Here is an 18,006-nt window from a genome sequence, read left to right on the forward strand (position 1 = left end):
TTAGTAATTCAATACTTTAAAAAAGTGAAAATTGTATATTATATAGATTCATCACACACAGACTGATATATTTTAAGTGTTTATTTCTTTTAATTTGTATGCTTATGCCTTACAGCTAAAAATACACAGCTAAAGTTTGTACAGCTAAAACCCAAAATTCAGTATCTCACAAAATTTGAATATTGTGAAAAAGTTCAATATTGGGGACTCGTGGTGTCACACTTTAATTAGCTCATTAAATCCAAACACCTGCAACAGTTTTCTGGTTCAGGCTGCACAATCATGGAGGAAGACTGCAGACTTGACAGTTGTCCAGAAGACGATCATTGACACCCTGCACATGGAGGGTAAGACACAAAAGGTCATTGTTAAAGAAGCTGTTGTGTGTGTGTGAGCTGTGAGTGCTGTATCCAAGCACATTAATGGAAAGTTGAATGGAAGGAAAAAATGTGGAAGAAAAAGGTGAAATGAAGCCCATGAAGGAATTTTGGGGAGATTCACAAAGAGTGGACTGCAGCTGGAGTCAGTGCTTCCAGAGCCTCCACACACAGACGTATCAATAGGCTACAAATGACTCATTCCTTGTGTCAAGCCACTCTTGAACGTCAGAGGTGTCTTACCTGGGCAAAAGACTGGACTGTTGTTCAGTGGGCCAAAGTCTTCTTTTTGAATGAAAAAAAAGAAAATTATGCATTTCATTTGGAAATCAAGGTCCCCATTCCAAGAATCCAAGTTGCTTGAGATCCAGTGTAAAGTTTGCACAGTCAGTGGTGGTTTGGGGAGTCGTGTCATCTGCTGGTGTTGGTCATCTGTGTTTTATCAAGTCCAAGGTCAGCACAGCCATCTACCAGGAAGTTTTAGAGCACTTCATGTTCCCTCTGCTAACCAGCTTTTTAAAGATGCTCATTTCTTTTTCCAGCAGGATTTGGCACCTGCCCACACTGCCAAAAGCACCAGAAGTTGGTTAAATGACCATGGTGTTGGTGTGCTTGACTGGCCAGCAAACTCACCAGACCTGAACCCCATAGAACAGGGGTGTCAAACTCAGTAATTATATTGTAATTATATTTGGCCCGCGAGATCATATTAAATGTGTATTAGTGCTGGCCCGCCAGTATATAACGCATACACCGCTAATACTACAAATCCCAGAATGCTTTGTTAGTGCGTCAAGACCGCTGAAAAACTCCGCGTACTCAGCGCTGAATTTACCCGGAGATTTACCGACTTTGAAGCCCAGAAATGCAGATTTAATCTTCTCAGTAATCCGTTTGTGGTTGACTTGGAAAGCGCACCAACCAACCTCCAAATGGAGCTGATTGAACTCCAGTGTAGAGACACGCTCGGGTCAAAGTACGACTCTGTGTGTGCTGCACAGTTTCCATGTCAAATGCTCTCTATGTTCGTCATCTAATATTTTTGTGAGCAACTGTTCTCTTTGATGAAGATGAACAAAACACCACTTAGGAGTCTTACTGATGAACACCTTCACTCAATCCTGAGGATTTTCTCAGCTCAGAGCCTAAACCCAGACATTGCATCTAAGAAGACACTTGCATGATGCAAGTGCATTAAGTGCATCAGTGCATCTTGCAATTTAAAAGTGCAAGATGCAAGTTGGTATCTGGTATCTGGCTTGAACCAATGTGCATCAGAGTAAATCAGTGTAGCAAACTGAGCTTGAATGAATGTTGTCTTTATGCACCTTTTCTACTCCAAGGCATGAACTTTTAATGTTTGAAAGATTGTTTTTTTTAATTGAAGGAAATTATTATTATTTTTGGTTGTGTTGTTGGCCTGTGAACAAAGTTTTACATTAAAAAGGAATTCGGAAGGCGAGAGAGAGAGAGAAAGAGAGAGAGACGAATTACATTGATGTGTGTTTATTTCAAATTTAATTTCTCATGTGTTTATAATATTAAACTTTGGTTGTTCCAGATTCAATGTTTATGCAAAACTAAAGTTTGTTTCCATATGAAAAGGTTCAACATTACACATCTTGAGAGACTGGAATTTGAGTTTGACACCCCTGCCTTAAAGAATCTATGGGTATTGTCAGAAGGAAAATAAGAAACAAGAGACTAAAAAATGCAAATGAGCTGAAGGCCACTGTCAGAGAAACCTGGGTTTCCATACCACTTCAGCAGTGCCACAGACTGATCACCTCCATGCCACGCTGAGGAGGTGTACAGTATACAGTATTGATTTCTGAGTATTGAGTTCATATATAGTAAATGAACATACTTTCCAGAAGGTCAAAAATTCACAAAAAAATTTTTTTTTATTGGTCTTATGAAGTATTAAAATTTTTTGAGATGGTGAATCTGTGGGTTTTTGTTAAATGTGAGCCAAACTCATAAAAATTTGAAGAAATAAACACTTAAAACACACTCACTGTGTGATGAATCTATATAATATACAAGTTTCACTTTTTGTATTTAATTTTTAAAATAAATAAACTTTTTAATGATTTTCTAACTTATTGAGATGCACCTGTATATAATATACTCATCTGCTTGATATTAGCATTATGATAAAAACATAATTATACGTATATGTATCACAAATACTATTGAAGTAAAAGATTAAAAAAGTGCTTTGAATCTCTTGCATGAAATAAATCTACACGGATATGCTAGATTACAAACTTAAGATAAATCAGCCTACAACTCTGAGTTGTTGTTGTTGTTTTTTTTAAACAAAGCAAAGTTTATTATGCAGCACAGTTTATATGTTGAGGATACATTTTAATGGGACTGACTTTGGCCAATTATGAGCCACAGTCATTATCTTAACACAGGAGTGTTCAGATTGCATATATAACTGTCAGTAGTATTTCAGAAATAAAATGGACTCTATAAATATATGCTTCCAAATGTATTAAATGTAACATTGATTCAAATACAATTTGAATCAATCTGTTGTGCATTTAAAGTTTTGTCAAAAAAAATTTAAATAGAAACAAATAGAGTGCACTGATTATTGGAGATGCTCTTTTTTTCCCTTGTATAGTCTGGTCATACAACGCTTTAAAAAATATAATATTGTAACATAATCAGTTAAGATGTGGTCTTTAATTAACTGGAAGCATTATATAATTATTATTTGAAGCATTTTAAAGTCTTCTGTATTGAATTTGTTTAAGGCAATAGCGCCTCCCTGTGGTTTAGATGACATGTCAGTTCTCCAAAGTGAGGTAGATGGAGCTTCTTGGAGCTCTCTCTTGAAAAGGAGGGTCCTTGATGGCTCCTAGAAGTTGTCTCCTCCTCAAATCCACGTGGCAAATGTGTACTAGTTCACATGGTTTGCAATATTATCATGCTGGGAATGTTATGTTAGACTGACAAATTTACAGAGAGGAAGATATTATAAGACAAATGAACTGCTAGAGATAAATATATATAGACGTGCACAATAATACAGAACATCAACTCTTCATCTTTATGTGAGCGATGGAGGGTGTGATCGCATGCGGACCCTGCACTACACACTCCTGTGCTTGGATAATGGTGGTATCATGAGGTGTGTCTTTAGAGATGGAGTTAAACAGTTTTTTCTGGTATCAGTACTTCACTCTTTATTTTTGACATGTTCAGTATTTTTTTTTCTTCTCTTTTTCTTTCTCTTTCTTCTCTTCTCATTCTGTGCCGTTTTCAGCCCATCAACCTTTTTTATCACTAGTGTATCAATTTCTCTCTATCACGCACCACAGATGTAGGATTGTCTATGAAGCTAATGATGAGCACGGCAGAAGGCAACAAGAAGTCTGGGGTTAACGTAGATGAGACAGAGGGGGTCAGTGATGTAAACATGACAGTAAACAGAGACATACATACATATAATAAATTAATTCAAATAATTAAATAATTTATCAAAAATGGTCTGTATGTAACTTCTCACCTCATGCTTGGTGTGGGGCCTATATTTTATAGGGGCCAATTCTAGACTGTCATATGTACACACAATTCTCAGCCCAAACATCACATATGTCTGCAAATAATAATGACAAATTTGTATATTTGTTTTGTTTTGCATTATTTCACAGAAATTTGTGATTTCACTAGATTTGTAAAAAACCTATACAACTGGTCGGTAGTCTTCTCTGGTGGTGGTGGTGGTGGTGTTGGTGGTGAAGAAGCTTTTGAACATTTGTGGGCTGTCTTCTATGTTGGTGGCAGACGACTTGGTTTGTAAAATGTATGGGCTATTCCTGAGGAAGTTTTGTGTGGTATAATCATACTTTTAGTAGTACTTTGACATTGCTGTCCACCAGATCCATAGATTTCCCATCTACATTTGTGAATTTAAATGGACCAAGAAAGACAGGGTTTGTCCTATTTTTGTTGCTGTGCTCAGATATTCTTAGACATTCTGGTCATCATTTGGACATTGCTGTCTGGATTTTATTAAACTATTTATCGTGTCCGTTTTTCTTTTTCTGTTTTGTGCTGCTGAAAATAAATTCACGTATCTCTTTTTTGGTATGCTAACTATGTATATAAATGTCAGAGAATGTTCACTAAATAATAAAATAATTGCTAGATGAATTGAATATGCTAAGCAATTGTTTTTAGAGGTACAAAAAGGAAGGTACAAAACTGTACCAATGTTCAGAGGTACATTTATGCACCCCTAGTGAATATGTACCTTTATGTCCTGGTTTGAATTAAAATTACATCCTGATATTTTTTCATAGCATTTCAACAATGTTCTGCTGAACTGACTTGTCCGAAAAAACATAATACTTTGGAGTAAAAAAAAAAAAACACTTGCATCGGGCGATTTAATGCATAAATGTTCTTTTAGAGGTACAAACAAGAAGGTATAAAAACTTTGATAGCATGAGGAAGAAACCTTGAGAGAAAACAGTTTTAAAGTGAATCTCTTCTCTTCTGTGTGACAATGAACAGTATGATAATAAATAGCTCTAGAGTATTTGCATCATTAGAGTTTTTACTTTAAATCAGTGATGGGTGTGTGTGTGTGTGTGTGTGTGTGTGTGTGTGAGAGAGAGAGAGAGAGTGAGAGAGAGAGAGAAATAAAACAAAACTTTTTGTTTCACTTGGCTTTATTTCCCCTAATCATTTGCTTTTTTCATTCTCAGCAAGGCTGCAGTAATCCCATTGAACTGATCAGACTAAAGTGAATGGGGTGAGACTCCTGGATTTTGTGTCCTATATCATTCTTTTTAAAGCTGCCAGGTGAGGCCAAAAGTGCTTACATTACATAAATAATACCACCAAATTATGACTACAGATAATGTTACACTACAGAAGATTAAATGCAGAGAAAGCAGAATAATTGGATTTTTCACACCTTGCTATGGGTGTAATTTACGCATGCATGAAAGATGTAGAAAAGTTTTGCTGTAAATGAAGGCCACCAGTGGTGTTTAAAAGGTGACATTGTTTGGTCTTAGACCATGCTTTTTATCAGTATATGAGTATTGTCTGGTTATATTTTGAACTGTTTAAATGGAGAAGATACATAAAGCATCTGTGACTAAATGTTATGGTTAAGGCTAAGTTGTTAGCACCACTGTGCAGTGATTGTATGCACCCCATTCAGAATCACAGTATTAAGTAAAAATGAATGCCAATATTTTCTATGCACTATTATTGTTTCCATCAGTAGTGAATATCATATTGAATGCTTAAGCAATTTTTAAATTGTATTCTTTATATTTTGTTGATGTCTCATTCCAGCCTGCCCATTCTTGGATTATCGGTTCTTGAACATCTCAGTCAGATTCCTTGGAATCTCGTGGGGTGTCCTTCTCCTTCCTGGACTCCTTCACCACCTGAATAGGAAACAAGATGGGATGAATTAGTGTTGAACAAAGCTGCATTATCAGTATGTAAAGTTTGATTCCACATTCCATAAGGTGAAAAGCCCTTAAATTCCATTCTTACATTTTTTTTTTTCAATATATTAGGTAATTATATTACCATTCCATACTGGACATCTCACACTTTACTGTTTGTTCCCCTCTACTCTGCCCATCAATTAAATAGGATCTCCACAGGACCAACTTATTATCTCACACGTTCTGTTTTTCTTTTTTCCCCTTGGTCTATCTCACTTAATACCCCCCTCCTTTTCCTTTTCTTTTGCAATTTGACTTCCTCTATTTATTTTATCCCAATTTGCATTTGGCAAAAAGAACACAAAAAATAAAAAGCAAGACAGAAGCTATGGTATATTTTCATATTTGATTGTCATTTGTTTTGCTCATTTTTATCATTGTTATTATTGTTACTTATAATTATTACTTTAAGCTTTTTTTTAAATCAGTATAACTGAAAAATAGTGATTAATTATAATCTATATACTTACAGTAAGTGATTAATGTGTGCAAATGTGTGAAAGCATTAGTTTCTAGAATTAGTCTCTACCAATGCAGGTGTAATGACATCATGGTTGAAGGTCATGGACAGGCCATGCTGCCAATCCTGTTACTTTTGATCATTTGTATAGATAATTTTAAGGATAATGGTGTCAGATGAGGCCTAATTTACACAAACTTCTGCCCCTGTAGCATAGAGCTTCAATTACTAAACCATCACTGGGCCATGGAAAGAACATAATATCAATAATCTAGAAATGTATGTATACCAAAGCTAAATGTGATCGTCATAATATCAAAGTAATATTAATGGATTGTGCAGGAATTAAAATACACAACACTTAAATAATAATAATAAAAAAAAATAGGTCTTACCTCTCCATCACGGGTCTCAACCGTTTTGATCACAACTTTTTTACCATATCCAACATCAGCAGGGAGGTCATAATCTATCCAATCAGAAACATGTCAAAAACAAGCAGGAAGTCATGAGGTTCAGGTATAAAAATATAAAACATCTAACTGCATTTATGTGAGCATTATAAAAAAAACTTGGCTTGTAGCTAATATTTCGCTTAGAATTTTGTCAACTTACCACTACTGCGCATACTGATTGATGTAACGTTCATGACAGGAACGGCAATTCTGAAAAAACACAACACTCCTCAGACACATATATAACAAAAATTTGGCATGTTTGCTGAATGATACAAAAGAGGAAAAACATCAATGTTCAAAGAAGAGGTTCTAATGAAAATTCAATATAATCTCACTGTTGGAGGAATCTACTCTATAATACTTTCACTGATATTGCAGCCAGTAGCTAGTTCATAGGGTCATATCTAAATAAGAAAAGACACAAATCAAATATAACTTCTAGTGATATTAGTTTAATTACAGAATCCTTTAATCATATGCAAAACATTTGTAGATCACTTGCTTCAATTTTTCAGCCAAATGGTTTATTACGCTCCTTTCAGAAACACTGTTTAGTGAGAAGAATTAGTTGTGTTTATAGTTCATAAACGCTTTAACTCTGTAAAGCTGCTTTGAGACAAAGTCCAGTGTTAAAAGTGTTATACAATTTTTTTTATTGAATTAGTGTTTATGCATTACCAGTGTAACATGACAGAAACTGTATCATAATTCCTTCGTACTATATTGGTTTAGTGTTTTGATATATTGGAATAACATTTCATACAAACAAATTGGCCATGATGATTTAGAGATTTTTTTAATTTTTAATATATAATATGAAAACCAGAAAATTAAGAATTTTATGGGCTGGTTTCAGTACGTACACTTACTAGATAAGGACTGTCATTTGATGTGCACTGATTTGTTATACTATAATTTGTACTTCTATTTTTGTTGATGATGATACTGTCTTTTGTAATTATTTTACATTTATACAGTTTATCATTACAATCAGTTACCTGCTTTCCTCTCCTTCAAGTAACTTTCTGTAAGTGGCAATCTCAATGTCCAGGGCCATCTTGACATTAAGCAAGTCCTGATATTCCCTCAGGTGACGAGACATTTCGTCCTTCAGGTGGCGAATCTCGTCCTCCAGACGGTTGATGTTGTCCTGGTAATTTCCAGCCTCGACTCCAAACTGGTCCTCCAATTCTCTCATCTGCCTCAGCAGAGCCTCATTCTGTGTTACAAAAGCATAAAATTAATAGTACAATATATGATTATAGGAAAAGGTTTAATGCAATAATGCAATAATAAAATACAAACAATGAATATATAATATAATATAATATATATATATATATATATATATATATATATATATATATATATATATATATATATATATATATATATATATATATATATATGTTGCTAGTTAGCTGACTTGTTTTTAGCCCTCTTTTTATGATTTTAAGAATAATTATTTAAGGTTAATGTTTTAAAAGTTTACAGATACCTCTAATTAGCAACATTACTATGCCTTTGGTCTAACTACCACTTTGTCACAAGCCAGAACAGTAATGAACAGATAGAGTATGCCCAGTTTTATTCCAAAACCAACACTGTTATAGCATGTAATAATATTATTAGTTCAAATGTTATCATGATATACTGTCATAGATGTGCAGTGTCACTGTTTCTTTCATAAAATATCTGTTTCAATCTTTATCCAGTTCTGCATTAATGTTAACCAGATGTGCTTGGTTAACTAAAATTAGTGCCCGAGATTATTTTAAATTGATAGTGTCAACTATAACAAGTATATACAGTGGATTTTCAGAGGGTTCACTTCAAGCAAACCGTGGACCCTGTCTTTTCTAATGAGTACGTTTATTGTATATTGTGTAATTTTCCAATGATTAATTCAAAGCCATAGACTAATAGGGTCACCTAGAGTATTAGAGTTATACATGTGGCTTTAAGACAACACTTAAATCAAATAAAGGTTATCGGAGCTCACCGTGCTCTTAAGAGCATCAACCTCACAGTTGAGGCTCTGAATCTGCCTCCTGAACTCGTTGGTCTCCTGCTTGGCCTGTCTCATGGCATCAGCATTACGCTTGGCAGAGTCGGTCAGGTCAGTAAACTGCAGTGCAAGAACAGAGTTAGTTTGCTGTTGCCAGCATGTATACCATACCGGTTATGTATATGGTTTTATATAATCCAAGCCATTTTTAACTGTGTAACAAAACATATAAAAGTGGCATAAATTTGAAAAGCTTGAATGAGGTAGGTCTGAATGAAGCCTTCATAAATCAGATTCAAAACAACAAATGTTTACATTTTTGGTGAGACTGATTAATGTGAGGGTATAATGGGTGTATGTATGCAATTTTTTTTCATATGTGAGAGGTAGAGTACAGTAGAACAAGTAAATGAATAAGCTTTTTGCCTGTATACAATACACTGAATAACTGCTAATGCTGTGTCTTAAAATATTCCACTGGCATGGTGTGTGCTGGCCTTCTTGCCCATCACCTTGGACTTGTACCATTCCTCGGACTCCTGCATGTTCTTTGTTGCAATGCTTTCATATTGAGTCCTGATGTCTCTCAGAGCTGCAGTCAGATCAGGACGGACTGTGGCCTCTACCTCCATCTTCATCTGCTGGGTTTCATAACTCACTTGCACTTCCTGAATTTCCTATAAATGTAGGACACAAATAACATTCTTCATTCTTTTTTCAAGACTCACAAAACAATGCATATTTTGTATTTGATTATGACTGGTTTACGCTGAGATTTTAAGACATCTTTTCTGTTCTCCACTTTTAGATCAATTTTATTTTTCCTTAGTTTCTCTATGTTTGGTTAATTAAAACTTTACCTCATCATGCAGTTTCTTGAGGAATTCAATCTCATCCATCAGAGACTCGATTTTGCGCTCCAGCTCTAAACGGGACACAGTGGCATCATCCACATCCTGCAAGTACACAAACAAAAGATGACATAAAATCATAACAAAGAAAAATTAATTTAAAAATAAAGCTTGTTAAGCTGTACATTATATTGATAGTAATATTAAAGAAATAGTATAGCCAAAGGAGGTGAAGGAAAGGAGGAAGATGTCTACAGAGACGGCAGGGAAAGGAGAAGTTTAAAAGAATAGAGGTTAGGGTTGGTACTTTAAATGTTGGTACTATGACTGATAAAGGGAGACATTGGATGTGGCTTTAAAGTGTTCTTTCATGGTGTGCATGGAAAGAGAAATGGTGTAGGGGTGATCCTGAAGGAAGAGTACAGTAAGAGTGTAGTGAAGGTGAAGAGAGTTTCTGATAGGGTGATGAACGTGAAGCAGGAAGTTAAAGGCGTTATGATAAATGTAATCAGTGCTTATGCTCCACAAGTGGGTTTTGAGATGAAGGAGAAATAAAAATTCTGGAGTGAGTTGGATGAAGTGGTAGATGGTGTACCTAGAAATGAAAGATTGGTGATTGGGGCAGACTTTAATGGGCATGTAGGTGAATGGAACAGAGGTGATCAGAAGGTGATGGGTAGGTATGGCTTTAAGGAGAGGAATGTGGAAGGGCAGATGGTGGTAGATTTTGTGAGAAAAATGGGAATGGCAGTTTTAAATACTTATTTTAAAAGAATGAGTTGTTGGCGGGGGGACAGTGTAGCTAGTCAACATTGGATGGTGGTCTGTAGGATGGTTTTGGAGGTGAATAAGAGGAGGAGAGTGAGGACTGAAAGAAGAATAAGATGGTGAAAACTGAAGGAGGAAAACTGTAGTGTGAGATTCAGGGAAGAGGTCAGACAGGGGCTTGGTGGTGGTGAAGAGGTGCTGGATGATTGGGCAACTACTGCAGAAGTGATGAGGGAGACAGCTGGAAACGTACTTGGTGTGGTAGCTAAAAAGGGAAAGGAAGACAAAGAGACGTGGTGGTGGAATAAGGCAGTGCAGGAAAGCATAAGGAGAAAGAGGTTGACAAAACAGAATTGGGATCGACAGAGTGATGAGAAAAGTAGGCAGGAGTACAAGGAGATGCGGCAGTAGGTAAAGAGGTATGTGGCAAAAGCCAAAGAAAAGGCATACGAGGAGCTGTATGAGAAGTTATACACTAAGGAAGGTGAAAAAGATTTATAATGATGGGCCAGGCATAGGGGCCGAGCTTGGAAGGATGTGCTACAAGTTAGAGCAATAAAAGATGGAGAGGGAAATATGTTGACTGGTGAGGAGAGTGTGTTGAGAAGATGATGGGAGTATTTTTAGCAGCTGATGAACGAGGAAAATGAGAGAGAGAGAGAAGGTTGGATGTTGTGGAGATGATGAAGCAGGAAGTGGATAGGATTAGTAAGGAGGAAGTGAGAGCAGTAATTAAGAGGATGAAGAGTGGGAAGTCGGTTGGACACGATGACATACCGGTAGAAGCATGGAGATGTTTAGGTGAGATGGCAGTGAAGTTTTTAACCAGGTTGTTCAACAAGATTTTGGAAGGTGAAAGGATGCCTGAGGAATGGAGAAGGAGTGTGCTGGTACCAATCTTTAAGAATAAGGGAGATGTGCAGACCTGCAGTAACTACAGGGGAATAAAGTTGATCAGTCACAACATGAAGTTAAGGGAAAGAGAAGTGAAAGCCAGGATGAGAGAAGAGGTGACCATCTGTAAACAACAGTATGGTTTCATGCTGAGGAAGAGCACCACAGACGCATTATTTGCTTTGAAAATGTTGATGGAGAAGTATAGAGAATGTCAGAAGGAGTTCATTGAGTGTTTCTGGATTTAGAGAAAGCGTACGACACGGTGCCAAGAGAGGACTTGTGGTATTGTATAAGGAAGTCAGGTGTGTCAGAGAAGTGTGTGAGGGTGATGCAGGACATGTATGAGGACAGTATGACAGCAGTGAAGTGTGCAGTAGAAACGACAGACTGGTTCAAGGGGGAGGTTGGACTGCATCAAGGATCGGCTCTAAGCCCTTTCCTGTTTGCAGTGGTGATAGACAGGTTGACGGACAAGGTCAGACAGAAGTCTTCGTGGACTATGATGTTTGTGGATGATATTGTGATTTGTGGTGAGAGTAGGGAGCAGGTTGAGAAAAGCCTGGAGAGGTGGAGGAGAGAAGGGGAATGAAAGTCAGTAGGAGAAAGACAGAGTACATGTGTGTGAATGAGAGGGAGGGCAGTGGAGTGGTGCAGTTGCAGGAAGAAGAGGTGGATAAGGTGGAGGAGTTTAGGTAACTGGGGTCAACAGTGCAAAGTAATGGAGAGTGTGTTAGAAAAGTAAAGAAAGAGTGCAGGCAGGGTGCAATGTTGTACAGTTAAGAGACCGTGGCATTGAGTAAAAGACAGGAGGCGGAGCTGGAGGTAGCAGAGCTAAAGATGTTGAGGTTTTCGTTGAGAGTGATGAGGATGGACAGTATTAGAAATGAGTTTATTAGATGGACAGCGCATGTAGGACGATTTGGAGAAAAGGTGAGGGGGCGAGATTAAGATGGTTTGGACATGTGCAGAGGAGGAACATGGGGTATATCTGTAGGAGAATGCTGAGGGTTGAAAGAGGCAGATGTAGAAGACAGGGGGTATGGAGACGGATGATCCGCTGTGGCGACCCCTAATTGGAGAAGCCGAAAGAAAAAGAAGAAGATTAAAGAAATAAAACAGCCTCAATTTTTCCTTTTTTGTTTTTTGCATGGTACAATTAAAATAGCTACCAGGCTTTTTTGTTTGTTTAGGGAGTGGGGTTTTGGGAGGGGTTTATGGAGGCTGGGTAATGGGTTGTGTTGTCTGTGCTTTGACTTGGAAATGATGATATGTTCCTAAACGTGCAAGAATATCTGGCAGTTTTGAACTTCTTTACGTTACATAGAATTCATTCCATAAATAGTTATTTTAGTGTAAACTTTGTGGCTCAGTGGCTGTGTGTGTGTGTGTGTGTGTGTGTGTGCTTGTGTGAGATCATCACCTTTCGGAACAGGACCAGTTGGTTCTCAGCATCTTGTCTTTTCTGAGCCTCCTCATCCAACCTGCAGCACACAATGAGACTAAATTTGCTGCATACAGTGAAAAAAGTTGGTTTGTTGGAAACATGAATTATGATTAAACATAAGCATCTGACTGACTTTGACACATGCCAAATAAAGATAACTATATGACAGAGTAGGAGCATCAGGTCAGAGAAGAAAGGACAGCCAGTGAACCTAAGGTTTACAGATGCACATGGGGAGCAAAGTCTAACTCTCCTGGTCTGATCCTACAGAAAAGCTACTGTAGCAAAAAAGTGTCAGTGCGCATAATGTATCACAGCTTGTGTATCTGGCTGCATAGAACAATCAGAGAGTCTATGCTGATCCCAGTCCACTGCCAAATCCACCTACAATGGCATGGGAGCATCAGAACTGGACCATATAACAGTGGAAGAAGGTGGACTGGTTTGATACAGTAAATTTACTTGCACATCATGTGGATAGCCAGGCTTGTGTGGATTGCTTCCTAGGGGAAAGATGGCATGCGCTATGGGAAGAAAGTCCACAGGCAGATGCAGGTTGATGTGCTGGGCAATGTTCCTCATTCCTCTTAGCACGAGAATGCACTATGTAAATGCCACACCTCAAAAACTGCTCACGAATAGTCCGAACATGACAAATAGTTCAAGATGTTGACTTGGCTTTTACATTCCCCATATCTCAATCTGGTCAAGGATCTGTGGAATGTTCTGGACAAACAAGTCAATTTTCTATAGATTTATTCAAGTTTTGTATTAATACATTAACGCAATTGGTCTAATACATTCTTGTTGCTAGTTTCTATAGGTTATGTTTTTTGTAAGAATATTTTTGTATAGCATTAATGGAAGAAATCAGTGCCAGTGCATTGTTTCATTGAAAGGTTTTGTCTATTTCCTGACAAATCCTGGAAATCCTTCAGTACAGAGGACACTTTCTTTCTAACATGAAAAGCTGTGTTTTGTTCAATGACAGAAAATAGTTGGATGTCCTAACACCCATTAAAAAGTGAAGTGTGAGTCTGAGGTTCTCTAGTAGTTTTTAACACATCCTATGGCTATCATATTGAATAAGCAATAATAGAGAGATAAGAAATGATAAATGGAATAATTCCATTAAAAATGTAATCTCATCAGTGTTCTGCCATTTTTCAGTTCTATTTAAGTTCAATTGATCCTAATATATCCTTCATGTTTTATATGACTATATTTTTTATTTAGAGTCCACATGACCATTGTGAACACACAAATTATTTTTGTAAAGTTAGTTTGTCACTCCCTTTAATTTAACTCAACAAACAGTACAGATTTACAGTACCATAAAAGAAAACATCTCTATTCAGAAGCATAACTTATTTGCTTTGTCATAAATAGAGGATCACATTTTTTCTTTCAGAAAAAAAGTTTGTCTAGTCACACCTACTGGGCATGCCATGACTCTAAGGTATCTACTGCACAGACTCAGACAATAGGCATGAACTGTGCCAGTTTGTTCCCTCATATACTGTATGTGGTCATTAATCTTACCTTATTAAGGAGAGGCAGGTGAGGAAATGACAATCAATAGCTGCTATAACATTATTGAGAAGAGAAACAACTTGTTTTGCAGATATTTCTCAAGATAAGTATAATGCATTATTTTTTTTATAAATTTTTTTTTTAAAAACGGTTGTGAACTGCAGTAAATTAAACAATATATATATAAAGCAGCAAAAGAATAAAGAGAATAAAACACAATGGAACATGTTATATTGGGAAATAATCCAACTTTGGTTTGCTTGGCCCCTTATCTATAAATAAAGATGTATAATGAAGATTAAATAGACAAATTTTTGTTCCTACCATTTATGTGCACTAAAAATCTAGGTGGCATTTAAAAAAAAAGACCTACACCAATAAATTTGACAAATGTGATGACGAGATGCCACAATGTTTAAAAGAAGCCAAAAAATTTTCAATTATTCTGGGATACTGAAAAAAGTGCACAAAATTCCCATTAATCATCCTTTCTTTTAATTAATTGGTAGTCCCAGTTTGGTTATTTTTCATGCTTTAATGGGGCTGTCATATCACATCTGTCCTGATGCCTCATGAGCCTGTCCTGAATAAATGAGGTCGCAGCTGGTTGAGGGCAAGAGGATCAATTAGCTAATGCAGCAGCCACTAAAAGCATTTGGGTTGGGGGAGAACATTGGGGTCAAGCCAAATACACTAAATCAGGAGTGCTGTGAAGGTGACACATCTAAAAGTGTATTTAGCAATTTAATCAAGATGAGTTAAGTACACCTAAAAGCCTGGCTTGACAGCATGAGACTTAGACTGGACAAATTACACACGAAATAAGATTAGGGATGACATTGCTATTATTTCTGTCCTAATATATATTTAATGGATCTTCTTTTTAATGTTTATTTTGATACACAGCCATATTTCTTTTTTTTCTGCTTCTTTTACTTCTTCTTCTTATTGTGAGCTATATATGTTCCTGCTGTTTTTAGCTCAGGCTAAGTCATGCTATGAAACATAAGACGGGCGTGGTCTATGTGTGTGTGTGTGTGTGTGTGTGTGTCTGGTCTATAGTTGACATTTTATTTAATATTTGTTGCAAAATATACAAGATTAATTTTGGCAGCCCAGGAGCCAGGGATACCCAATAGCTTTAATATCACCTTGTAGATCAAACTACATAGATTTTTCCTTTGGATCCTTTTTTCCTTCTGTTTGCATCATTATCTCTCTCCATCTCTCTTCTCCTCTCTCTCCATCTCCCCCCTCTCTCTTTCCACACCCTAAATACATTAGCCGACTCCTGTTGGTCCTGTTAAATGGAATAATACTACAAATAGCTTTAAGTCAGAAGACTGTGGATATATTGCTTTATCCCCGTTTCACCTATTAGTTTTTTCACTATAAAATAAAAAAGACATATATTGTGTGATACATCATAGTGTTATGAAGAAAGTAAGTTTGTTTTTAAATCAGGACTTTTAATCTGGTTTTTACAATTTTTTAATCTGGCTGAATTGTAGTTCAGTGTTTCAATATATGTGTTGAGATTTGTAGTGTTTTTTTCTTGCAACATAGGGTCGACACAGTGCAGCTTATCGTGCAATGTTGTGTTCCATTGAGGGTTACTGCTGCTGCAGGATGTTAGTGTAGCATAATGTATGCGTAATTTACATACATATTCGAAATATATTAATTTTATCACCCACGGCTCTTAAAAGCCATCCATACTCCCAAAGTGGCCATTACATGAATCTGGTCCTGTTCCAGCCTCTCTTTGTCTGGTTCCCACCCAGTGCCACGCCCGTGCCATGGTCTGGTTTGAGACAGAGCGTGTAGGATCAGTCTAATGAGCAATATGATATCACCCAAGGATTTGTTTTTATATCTGAATACATCTGTGTATTTGAGCATCAGCCGAGAGCATAGGAGCATATCAGTGATATGACCAGCAGATATCAGAACCATCTAGAATTCCCACAACCACGCCCAAACAACCAAAAAACACCTTTTCATCTGCTCTCCTGACAGAACCTGCCATGTGGTCCTTTAAATTTACATTTATCTGCTTCAGATATGTTTTGTGTTTTTGTGCTTTTGTATTTATTAATTCATCAGAGTACACAGAATGTTTTTTTATTATTAAAAATCACATAGAAATTGTCCATAGTATAATTATGGGTAGTGTCAATTTATAATGTTATACAACATGCACCTTTGTTAATCTCCCAAACTTAGTTTAAAGTTATATAAAAATTAATATCCTGTTTTACATTTCAGTATAAAATTTTATATCTGTCCAGAACTTTTTGGTTACATGCATTTATGTGGAAAATGCATTTTTATTATTTTCTGATTTCTTTAATTTTACAAATTTCTGGTTAGTATCAAGATACTAGAAGTTTCAATGGCTGAATCATATATACTGTTACACAGGTTAATGTCTGTAAGACTGATAAATGTCAAATAGAACAGTATTATCTATTGTTCATGAGATATTTTAAGTCATTCAGGGATACCTTTCCCAATGATTTTCCTACAGCTTTCCAAGTTTATTAGATAATTTCTCTCACCTCTGCTTAAGCAAAGCCAGATCTTCAGCCATGTTATCTCTGTCCACCTGGATCTGATCTCGCTCCTTCCCAATGAGTTCAACCTGTTGGCGCAGCTCCCTCATCTCCTGCTGGCAGAGCTGGCTGGCGCGGTTCGGATGGCCATGCTGCTGTTTGCCCTTGTACTGGTTGAGCTCATGGGTGAGCGCAGAGTTCTGCTGCTCCAGGTAGCGTACCTTCTCGATGAAGCTTGCAAAGCGGTCATTCAGCTCCTGCAGCTCTTGCTTCTCATTGCTACGCATGCTAAGGAACTCCTGGTTGATGCTATCAGCCAGGGAGAAGTCCACTTTTTCATAGGAGAGGCGAGGAACTGATGGAGCCGGAGCACTGGAGCGGACCCGGAAAGTCCGTGTTGACATGGCAGCTGGAGCTGGGCCCAGGTAACGGGATGAATACGAGGAATAGGAGGGCATGGCAGACATGGTAGTAGGTCCACCAAAAGTGCGGCGGTAGGAAGTGCGGCTCGTTGAGTGACTCATGATGGCTTCTTTTTCGAATCACACTTCTTGTTCTACCTCTCAAAGATTTTCTGCTTCTCTGCAGGGATGTCTGGCAGTGGACGAAGCTGGGCAGCAGGAGTAATAGGACATCTAAGTGTAGAACACACAGCTTTTATACCTCTGAGTGAGTCATCTCTCCTCCCCCGACCTTCCAATCCACACAATCTCTCCATCCATTGTCCATCCATCTTTCCTCAGCCACTCCCTCCCCACAACCCTTCTCTTCTTCATCACTCTTTCTTCACCACTCTCCTCCTCACCTCCTTTCTCTCTCTCTATCTCTCTCTCTCTCTCTCTCTCTCTCTCTCTCTCTCTCTCTCTCCGTTCTCCTCAATCAACCCCCACCCTTTTGTTCTGCACTACTGGCACGAGTCCTAAACATCTTCTAGATTAAAACATCATATCTGAACCCGTTGCCCCACCCTGCAGGCTTTAACAGCATCTGCAACCGCAGATTCAACACAACACACTTCTCTTCTAATTCTGATATCTTTTAATGTCTAATAATATACATATTGCACAATTTGCAAATACTGGTGATATTAACCACAAACAAAACAACAGTGAGGTAAGGTTAATAATTTAAATTGTTGTAAGTCTTGGTAAAAACAGTTTTTTATT

General features: G+C 37.3%; 1 protein-coding gene across 1 annotated transcript; it reads right to left on the reverse strand.

The window, feature by feature from the left end:
* Positions 1–5,050: 5,050 nt before the first annotated feature.
* Positions 5,051–17,500, reverse strand: prph (peripherin). The gene is made up of 9 exons (XM_046875597.1): positions 16,847–17,500; positions 12,729–12,789; positions 9,653–9,748; positions 9,305–9,469; positions 8,787–8,912; positions 7,783–8,003; positions 6,942–6,991; positions 6,722–6,795; positions 5,051–5,800 (listed from the first exon to the last, which is right to left on the reverse strand). Exons 1-9 carry the CDS (start codon positions 17,362–17,364, stop codon positions 5,741–5,743), a joined length of 1,371 nt encoding a protein of 456 aa, XP_046731553.1. The 5' UTR covers positions 17,365–17,500; the 3' UTR covers positions 5,051–5,740.
* Between the last annotated feature and the right edge of the window lie 506 nt (positions 17,501–18,006).

The sequence above is a fragment of the Silurus meridionalis genome, chromosome 19 (assembly GCF_014805685.1).
Source record: "Silurus meridionalis isolate SWU-2019-XX chromosome 19, ASM1480568v1, whole genome shotgun sequence".
Lineage (NCBI taxonomy): Eukaryota > Metazoa > Chordata > Actinopteri > Siluriformes > Siluridae > Silurus > Silurus meridionalis.

Bases quoted from the DNA above. Each gene is read 5' to 3' on its own strand.
- prph (XM_046875597.1), bottom strand. From the start codon at position 17,364: ATGAGTCACTCAACGAGCCGCACTTCCTACCGCCGCACTTTTGGTGGA. The intron at 9,749-12,728 runs GTGATGATCTCA...GTGTACTTGCAG, and splicing joins AACTGGTCCTGTTCCGAAAG to GATGTGGATGATGCCACTGT. The intron at 5,801-6,721 runs GTAAGACCTATT...TTTCCTATTCAG, and splicing joins TTGAGACCCGTGATGGAGAG to GTGGTGAAGGAGTCCAGGAA.